Source organism: Alligator mississippiensis, chromosome 9, assembly GCF_030867095.1.
Source record: "Alligator mississippiensis isolate rAllMis1 chromosome 9, rAllMis1, whole genome shotgun sequence".
NCBI classification, from domain to species: domain Eukaryota; kingdom Metazoa; phylum Chordata; order Crocodylia; family Alligatoridae; genus Alligator; species Alligator mississippiensis.
Window position 1 is genome coordinate 75,267,851 of NC_081832.1, and position 10,060 is coordinate 75,277,910.

Consider the following 10,060-nt stretch of genomic DNA (forward strand, 5'->3'; position numbering starts at 1 on the left):
CCACACACTGCATTGACAGTCATTCAAAGGAGGAAACCGGAGACCCATTCACCACACTTCTAAAACACATGTCCAAACAACAGTTACACCGTTTGCTATTGAATTAACGGGCAGTTTCTACCACTGCAGGATCCCCAAGTACAAGGAGCTTCTCAGCTAGATGTCACATAACTTATGGCACCAAACAATAGTGCCCTTGCTGGTTGCAGCTGAAATGGGAGTAGCGTGCAGAACTGGCTGAAAAGCTGGGGGGGGAAGCCCTTTTACATATTCTTCAAAGCCTTTCCTTGTCCTGTTCCTGACATTTTCCAACACGCTTCTGTTAAGCTCGAGTGCAGCACTGCTGCACTCCAGTCGGAAGGGGCTAAGTCAGGCTCCTAGGGTGCAAATGGAAGTGACAGCTTTCCCTCAATCTAGCTACAGAAAGCAGTGTATAGACATGACCAAACGCAAGTGCATGGCTGCAGACCATTAAAAAATGGCTGATCATGTGAAAATCTGAACCCTCATTGCATGAGGGGCAGATGAAGACATTTGAAAAGAGTGTTTTCTGTACTCTGTCTGTGCTGCCTGTGGGAAGAGAGTCTAAACTGGCAGGAGGAGCAGGGTGAAGGGCCCAGGATTTCTGCTTCTCTTCACTGATGTTACTGGACTACAGACACACACTCCTCAGAGCTGCCTCTGGAGGCTAAGCTGCTGTTCTGGTCTTTCTGGAAACCCTTCTGCCTGGTGACTCGTGACATTCGCCTGGATGGGTTCTTCATTGGATGGAACAAAGTCCATGAGTTTGTCTTGGTCTTCTTTCCAAAAAAATAATTCAAGGGAGAGTGAGCAAATGTGGCTAATTATTCATCATAGCCATAGAGACAGGGCAAAGCCAACCATTCTGAAAGGCTTCTCACAGCCGAAGAGGTCAGCATAGCTATTCTAGGGGAGGTTCTGGCTCAGGGACATCCGTTGAGCTGGGGCTTGTTGCACAGAAAGGGAAAATCCAAGCACGCCATGTAATAAGCAACAGTTTGCAGACACTCCTGCTGAAGCAGTGCAGTAAGCACAGTTCCTTTCCGTAGGAGGGGATCGCCAAGAATTCATGGCAAAGACTTGGTGGAACCACGAAGCCACATTTAGCTTGAAACAGAGGTTAGCAACAAAACACTAAGGCCAAGCTGTGTCTTCAATTCTAAGGGTCTCCTTTTCTTGCACATAGGGGAAATAGTTGCAGATCAAAAATGAACTGAAAGGAGCCTTACAGTAGCGTCTTACCTGGCTTGATTCAGAAGCACTGCTGGGTGGTTACAAGAACTGGGATTCGGTTTAAGAGAACAAGGCAGCTCTGAGCTTTTAGTCTATACCCCTTCAGTACCTGAGCAATGGAGGGACAAGGACAACTCCTCCTGGAGATGAGATCCTCTAGGCCACATGTAGATAGTGCAGCTGTGTGGTAGACACATCTGCAGTGCCACACACTGCACACACAGCTGTGCTCTGTGCTGCAAGGTAGCAACACGGGGATGGGGGTGTTTGGCCCTAGGAAATCCTGGGATCAAAGCCCCCTCCACCCCCCCCAAAATGCAGTGGTGCACAAGGGGGCAGTGCTCACTGCCCCAAACTAAAGCCTGGCTTGCTGGAGCCATGCTCTGGCTGCTGGCCAGGCTCGTAGCAGCAGGATCACTGCTGCTGCAGCCCCTGGAGGCCCCCAGGCTAGGCTGCTGGGGCCAGCCCAGTGCTGGCCCCAGCCCCTCCTACCCCACCCCAGGTAACCCACCATGTGCCAGAGGCACAGGCATTTCCCAGGGGAAAAGTAGCAGCAGAACAAGCAAACTTAAGTTCATTCTCAAAACGAAGGCTGAGGGGCACAGACTGAGGCTATGCAAGACCAGATCCTCTTCATGCTTCCAAAGCACATTTCACATACCTGTGCAGCTCTTAACTATTTTGGAGCTTGCCACCAGACCGTTGCAGGATCCAAGGTTTCAGCTGAATGACTTCAAATGAAGGGCCCCTTATCTCAAGGCCATGTTGACTAAGCATAAAGACACTTTAAAGAGCAATGTTTCAACTCTCACTCATTTTTTACTATGAAAAAAAAAATACAGCAGCTCTTCTTTTGCAAAGAACTGAAGGAGCCCACAACAGGTCAGAAAGGAATCTCAAAAACTGATTTGAAATTCTTGAGTTCAGCTTGTGAATCACGTGTAGATATCTGCACACCTATTGATGTTAACATTGTGTGGCACCTGTAAGAGGATCCCACCACACACTGGCTGAGAACCACTGCTATAGGACACAGTTGCTCCTTTGCATGTGAACTCCTTTCTACTCCAAGACAGGAGGGTAGGGGGAAAGAATGTCCTTTCCACAAAAGAAAAAAGCTGTAACCGTAATCTTGTTAGTGCCAAAGCTTTCTGCTTCCCCTCTGCCAGTCCCTTTATCACAACAGGACTGCTGGGGAGACTCCCATTAGGATCTGCAGCAGATCTGGGACAGCATAAAATAAGACTGCATCAAAACAGGTGACGTTATACAGCAAGTGGGAGGGGCAGCAATAACTGAGGTTTCCCTGCATAGCCTGTTACCAGAGCTCTACATCCTTGTTTTAGAACATTTACGCGTTAACTACAAGGTAGCACAGAACTTGTATCCCCATCAACCAATCAGCCCAACACTGCCAGAGCCAAGGAATAGGCAGGCAAGGTTTCTTGAGTAGATGCGATATCTTTTATTAGACCGAGTAGTTGGAAAAACACAGCTACAACCAAAAACCCAGAGCCAAGGAATGTAGTGTTGCCCCCCACCCTCCCTGCTATCAGATCATATTCTGGCCTTAATAAAATACTTTCAAGCTTTAGAAAAGAAGAACAACCCAAGCAAAGACACCTTTCACTGTGGATGAGGTTCAAGACCTCAACATGCAAACATGTTTAACCCTCCCTAGCCAGGCAACTGTGAGTGCCCAATTAAGACTCCTGTTTCCATACGATAGTGCCAAATTTCTTGTAGGGAAACAGTTCAGCATGGGAGTACAGCGCTGCTAGGATTGTGAAGCATTTCTAAGAAACCTGACTTCTACGTGAAAACAAGCACCCAAATTACGAGGGGAACCGTAATATTGGAGTGTTTTTGAACTGCGACTTAACTCAAAGTAACAGGAGACATCGCCAGACCAAAGGCCTAGCTTCAAAGAACAAGTCATTTGTGTGTACAAAGATCAGGATTCCAGGAAACGGAGAAGCATTATGGTCTCCAGGCTTTCCAACCACAACCAAAGCACTCACAAGAGAACTGCAAAATCAGGGAGCGTAACTAGTGTTTAGAAGCCACAAAGATGAAACCAGAGGTTTGTAAGACAGCTTTAATGACGATAGAAAAAACACAGCCACTGTTCACAGACGACGACCACGGCGACCACCCTTTCTGCGAGTGCTGTCAGAGGGGATAGGGGTGACATCCTCTGCGGAGAGAGAAACAGGCATATTACCATTCAGGACTCCAGACTGTTTCCACCCAGAACTCTCCAGCCAACCCTAGGGCATATGAATCACTCTCTGCACACCCTGTAGACAAGCCAGTCCTCAACAGTGAATTACAGCTACCGCTCCCTATGCTAGATCTTGCAACAGGGCAAGCTACTAATATTAGTGACAAGGGGGTTAGAAAATAAAGGACTTCTTACAATCTCAACATGCTGCAAGGGTATTTTTAGGCCTAACACCACTTTCCACAGCCCCCTGCCTCTTCTGTCCAATGAAATACATCTCCTTGTATGAAGCTGGACAGTCCACCCCACCCCACTTTTTCTGTGGGTAGCACAGGAGAGCTGCAGAAGCAGAACAATTCATGTGTTCATTGGTGATGGCGTAGCCGAAAGCTACAGGCGTCAGCATCTTAAAATATGGAAAATCCCCACTGAAGTGGGTGGGGAAAGAAAGCAATGAGGCAAAAGACTGCAGACCACAGCTTCCAAGGCAGCAATACAACCACTGCTCACAAGGCAAGCTCCTCTAGGGCTGTATGCCACTTCCTCCTCAGGCTTCTCTGAGCCGACACAAAGCTGGGTGTGGAACAAACAGTCCCTTCCTGGTTCAGTACCCATCCAACCACAGGCCTGTGACTGTTTCTGCAACAGCTTTGGGGACTGTCCTTCCAATGACTCCCAGCGGGTTTATCTACAGCCACTGAAGTCCCTGGCTTACAAGGCAGCTTGTTAAAAATCAGGCCTAACAAGGATTCTTAGCTACCAATTTCTATTGGTTAAGGGCTCTCTAAAGCAGAGTCACCACTACATTGCTACATAGCCCAGGATTTAGCACAGAGCTCTTTCAGTCAGTTACCAGCCTTTGGTTCATACCTCCTGTGTGCACTATCTACAGAATGGGCCTTATTTAAATGGCAAGTGCCTGAGTCCCTCCTGGCACGTAAGCACAGCAAGTTTTAAGGCTACACAGATTAAACCATAAGTAAATCAGCAAATCAGTTTAAAAGAAGTGACACCCTCCAGCAAAGCCACAGGCACTTGGGCAGTATTGCAACATCTCCCAAAAGGTCACGCTTGGGTTCCGTTGTACTAAGAGGAAGCAAATTTCAGACGCAACTCATTGTGTAGATGTACCTGCAGTTCCATTTTGGAGACCAAGCTTGTTAAGGAAAAGCTACTTGTTTCCTGTATTCATCTAAATTCCACGGGGCACACATCACTTACCAATCCGCCCAATCTTCATACCAGAGCGAGCCAGAGCTCGGAGGGCTGACTGTGCACCTGGTCCAGGAGTCTTGGTCCTGAAAAGAGCCGACAGGTAAAACTGCATGTTAGGACAAATGATACCTTAGCTGCCTTCCCCATATCAGGAACTTGCTACACTATGAATGGATTCTCCACTAGCCACTAAATGAGAACACTGTAACGAAGCATAGCCAACAATCTTCCAGAAGAGATTTGGCCTTAACGTACAAAAACACATAATGTAAAGCAGGGCTCCTTCGGGTCAGAACTGAAAGCAACTGTTAGTCATGTGGGTATCAACACAGGTCCTCTAACACAACGTATGATGTACATGCAATCAAAAACATCCTGACTCGCCTAACAAGGCAGGCCCCACCCCCCGAAGAGCATGCATTAAGTCTGCAAAGCATGAAATAAGAGAACGCCAGGGAGAACTTGAGATGAGAAATCTCCCTGGTGTGCTCAGCACCACTATTATACAAGAACAGCTGCCAATTTTAAATGGCAATTGCAGCAGTGATGGAAGTGAGACTATTGGACTGTGCACAAGATGCAAAGCCTCATTTCCGTTGAGACCACCTGAAGAGAACAACCTGGTGCTTAATCACCACAGGAACCTGTTCCATGCTCTGCCTGGCTGCACGCCACCTGTGCACAACAAGGCACGGCCCGCCAGACATACCTGTTTCCACCGGTAGCTCGCAGCTTGATGTGAAGGGCAGTGATGCCAAGCTCCTTGCACCTCTGGGCAACGTCCTGGGCTGCTAGCATAGCAGCATAGGGAGAAGACTCGTCTCTGTCGGCCTTCACTTTCATGCCACCGGTCACTCGACAGATGGTTTCCCTGGAAAGACAGTACTTCTTTCTTTGCATGTGGCCATAGGCAACAACAGTGTCTGGAGCGAGACCCCAGCCTTCTGGTGTGACAGAAGTGGGAGCATCAAAACCATGAGTCTGTTTGCTGGGTACATTCACCAAAAGATAAGACTGCCTGGAGGCAGCCAGGCCTAACATCAATCTCTGCTTAACTGCAAGAACTGCACCTTCTTTTCTAAGGTCACTTCTGAAAGACAAAGCTTTCCTCCCTTTGCGCCCAAGCATAGCTCCCCCACACTTTATTTAAGCGGATGTAAAGCTCTGTATGATGGTGAAAACACCAAAACTGCCACTGCAACACCCTGAACACAACAAGACAATACCTGAAGTGCCTAAAACATATCACAGGTAAAAGCAGGGCACTGCCAATACCCTGCAAGCTGTAGTGACAGGAAGTAGCTTGTAAATCCATGCTTAGAGGATGGAGCAGGAGGAAGACTATGCCCCATGCTGCAGAGGAAACCAACCCTGCTTCCTCCTAACCTGACTTAAGAAAAACATTCCTTATGGAAGTGCTCAATACTGTTATCCTATTCAACTGTGTATAGAAATAAGCTAAAATAGTGATTTCCTGAATCAAAGGCATTTCTACATGCACATTTCCAGTTTTGAAGACTTGCAAGCTATAGCAGTGTTGAAAGTGCCTCGAGAGCCCTCCACAGCACTGAAGTCAATGCTCAGCACTCACTTGCCAGAGAGATCCGTCACATGGACAAAAGTGTCATTGAAGGAAGCGAAGATGTGGCAGACACCAAAAACGTTTTCTCCTTCGGCAACCTGAGGTCCCAAGCTGATGACCTGCTCTTCCTTCTTCTCCTTACCCTTGCGAGGTGCCATTGCTGAGCAAGAAAAGAAAAGCAAGAGTTATGGAGAAGCAATGAGGATGCAGAAGTAGAGTCAGGAATCGGGAGTTAAAAAATCACATTCCCCCCTCCTGGAATTGACCAGCCACCGTTTATGGACTGTTGGTCATTCATGCTGCTGTGGAGAAAAAACAGCACTTTAAGGTTATATAAGCTGGCAGCTCAACTGTTAATAAATAAATAACATTGAGGTGGACGTGTGTGACATTCCAAGTCTGTTAACATTGAATTCTAGCGACATCGGAGGGCTGAACCACCCAAAGTTGAATCCTTCAGAACATCAGGCTGTAGGATATTAAACCCAATCTGATCTCTAGATAGGCAAGTGATTATGATAAATGTTTCTGACCTCTCTTGAACTTTAACTTGAACTCTAAACATGAAAGATGCCATAGCAGCAACATTCAAACAAAGTAGCTGGTCACATAACCTATCCTCTGAATAAAAAGATCTGGGTACCCCCTTCAAGCCTGCAGCTGCACCAGGCTTCTGCCCGCTTCTGTTCCTGTTACCCCTCATCTTCTCCGCGCTGCAAGTTCCTTAGAGCACGGCTGCTCATTCTTCATGCACCCGGAGCTCCTAGCTCACTTAGGTCAATTCTCAGCAGAAATCTCTACGCAACAAACAAGTGCAGCACACACCGTTTGTTCCTTTCAAAAATTAAAAGAAAAGAGAGGATCTACTGCTACCCTGGGTGAACCAAGGCTTCTGCCAAGGCTCCAGCTACAGGAACATGCAAAAGCAATTCAGCTTTTGACAAAGGATGGCACGGTGGCAGGACTTCCTGTACTTATTCCACAAGCTGAAGCGCATCTCAAATGCTCGTGGTCTCCTTTGGTTATGATTCAGTCACGTTTACATGGCAGCTTACACAGGGGAAAACATATTTTAGAAACTAGAAATGAGAGAGTATTAAACTATTCCTACCCTCACCAAGATACTCTGATGACCCTCTGTACGTCTTTAAGAAGCATGGCCTAGCCCTAGAGGGCCCTATAAGGAACGGAAACCAGATGTTCGGATCTCTGCCACTGGTGTGATGCAAGTTTCAGGTGTTACTTGCCCCCTCTGCCCACCCCTTCCCTTAAGCAAAAACCTGGTGTAACGCTAAATGTTTTAAAGTTTAACAGAACCCCTCACTGGTGATGTGTGCAAGGACACGATGACTAAAAAAGCACATCTATGCAACACTCTTGGAAAAGCCAATTATGGAAACAACATCCCTTCCTCCACCCCACACAAACCCACTTTTAATGTCCTGCTGACACTGAGAGCATCACTAGCGCCACACACTGCCACAGGCAAACACCTGTTGGCAATACACGCAGCTTCCTTCAAACTTGGACAGACGCTACTCCAAACTAACGCAATCTCAAGTTGCAGCAGAGGATGTTTAGATTAGATAAATTTTTCTTAATTTCTCAAGAGAAGGGTAGCAAAGCACTGGAGCAGGTGACCCAGAGGGGCGGGGGACTCTCCATCCTTGGAGGTTTTTAAGACCCGGCTGGACAAAACCTTGGCTGGGATGATGTAGTTGGGGCTGGTCCTGCTTGGAGCAGGGGGCTGGACTAGATGCCACCTCCCTTCGAGGTCCCTTCACACCCTCATTTTCCCTGGCGCTGACTCCGGCTCCGCATCCTGCAGGCTCTTTTAGTCTCTACCTGATGCTCTAGAACCGGTTCGTCTCCAGGACCCGCGGGCGGTACCCAACCGAGCATGTGCACACTGCCTGCAGGAGCCACCGCTGCACTCAAGGGGCTCCCCAGTGGGTTCAGAGTCACCAGTGCTCTTGGGGAGGTGATCTCTTTTATTAGACTAACTAGATAGCAGCAAAAAAAATGCCTTTATTTGCTCTCAGGCACACGCGCCCTTCCTCGGGCACAGGGGAGTGCAAGGATGAGATCATTTCTCCCAGGTTGAAATGAAAATTCATCTTTTTCACAAAGGGGTCAACCCATTTTCCCTGCACAAAGGCCAGGCCCCATCATGTCCCTCTTCCCTCCCCCAGAGCCCCTGCCCCTTCCCTTGTATATACATATCCATATATATACACGCACGTTGTATGTATTATTCCCCCTGCCCTTTCCTTTTATTTATACACATATGTGTGTATGTATATAAAATGTGTGTACACACACACACACACACACACACACAGATAGCTATTCCAATATATAGAGAGGCTTCCCCGTGCCAACAGCACGCTCCCTCCCAGCTCTACCATCTACTCGAGCCCCCGGTTGGGCTGCGGCCTAGTGCCGGGCTCCGCGCCCCGGCGCCGCCCCGCCGCGATACCCCTCGATGGCGGCGGGGGAAGCCCCGCAGAGGCGGGCGGCAGGCGCGGGGGCCGCTGCGGGGCGCGGGCCGGGCGGATGAAGGCGGATACTGCGATCCCCGGCGCCTACCTGCGCGTCTCGCCGGGCCACCAGCGCAGGAAAGGAGGAGGAAGGGGTCGCGGGGGTAGAGGTCACTTCCGCTCACCCGGAAGTGATCCCGTGACGGAGGGGGGGAAGTTAGGTCAAGTGAAACACGTCACAAAATCCTTATTCGTGCGACAGAGAGGTGGTGCGTGTCTGCTGGAGAGCACTGAAGTTAGTCAATAGTGTTTTTTTTTTCCGTTTGGAGGAAATGAATGTGGCCCCTCAACGTGGCGGCGCGCCGCTCCCCTCCCAAAGATGGCGGCGGCCTGGTGCCCCTCACAAAGATGGCAGAACGCCGACTCGGGATTGGCTCGTTGGGTCCCGCGGGCCGTGCCCTTTGCGCCTGCGCAGCGCCCCCTAGGGGTGTGGAGGGCTCTCCCCAGCCTGCAGGCAGCAGGGATGGGGCTGGCATGGGCCCAGGGCAGCCCCTCTCCCTTGCTCAGTGCATGCCCCTCAGAGCCTGGCTCTCTGCTTTACAGAGCCCCTTAGCAATGCAAATGGGTAGCTAAGAACCGGGGGGAATGGGGTTCCCTCCTCCACTGGTAGCAGCAGTAGGCTTTTATCCTATATCCACCAGCCCCTTGGCAGGAGGCAGGCGAGGTGCACTGGGATGGGGGTTTCTAAGGTACCTAACGAGCCCCTTGCGGTGTGCAAACCCTCTCTGAGGCTCTAGCATCGCAAGGCTCATCCCTGAGGCCTCCTAAATATGAAATGATCATCATGGAAACTCAGAATTATTCGGTGTTTGCTGAAAAACGATGGGACGCTGAAAGAGGATGCAAAGAAGTGTGCAAAGAAGTCTTTGTATTGCTCAGTATAACTCGTCAATGAGTGAGTGAGACCTGGGGCATCACCACCAAAACATTTCTTTATTTTGAGGCGAGCCGTCCTAAGGAAGTGCTGGCAGCAGACCCAAAAGTTAGTGACGACTCTGAGTCGTTTGGGTTTTGCATACGCGGCGCCAACGAGCAGCCTGAAGTATTGTTGTACCTTTTTGAACACTTTTGCTATTATTGATTGTACATCGTACAAGGGTTGAAATTAGCCTATGAATACGATGGTTATCACAGACCTGGCAGCGCTGCCCTCCGAACGTGCCAGCTTTCCTCACGGCGGAGCAATGTGGTACGGCGACGCTCTAGGCACAGATGAGAGGCCAGGATTTGTGGGGTTGATTATCT

At 49.2% G+C, this 10,060-nt stretch overlaps 1 protein-coding gene across 2 annotated transcripts; it reads right to left on the bottom strand.

The window, feature by feature from the left end:
• Positions 1–3,338: 3,338 nt before the first annotated feature.
• On the bottom strand, positions 3,339–8,962 carry RPS14 (ribosomal protein S14). 2 transcript variants are annotated; one of them, XM_059712919.1, is made up of 5 exons: positions 8,941–8,962; positions 6,285–6,435; positions 5,403–5,564; positions 4,700–4,776; positions 3,339–3,451 (listed from the first exon to the last, which is right to left on the bottom strand). In XM_059712919.1, exons 2-5 carry the CDS (start codon positions 6,431–6,433, stop codon positions 3,384–3,386), a joined length of 456 nt encoding a protein of 151 aa, XP_059568902.1. In that variant the 5' UTR covers positions 6,434–6,435; positions 8,941–8,962; the 3' UTR covers positions 3,339–3,383. The 2 variants fall into 2 exon arrangements, with proteins under 2 accessions (XP_059568902.1, XP_006260626.1); XM_006260564.4 differs by having other exon boundaries at positions 8,865–8,949.
• Positions 8,963–10,060: the final 1,098 nt, after the last annotated feature.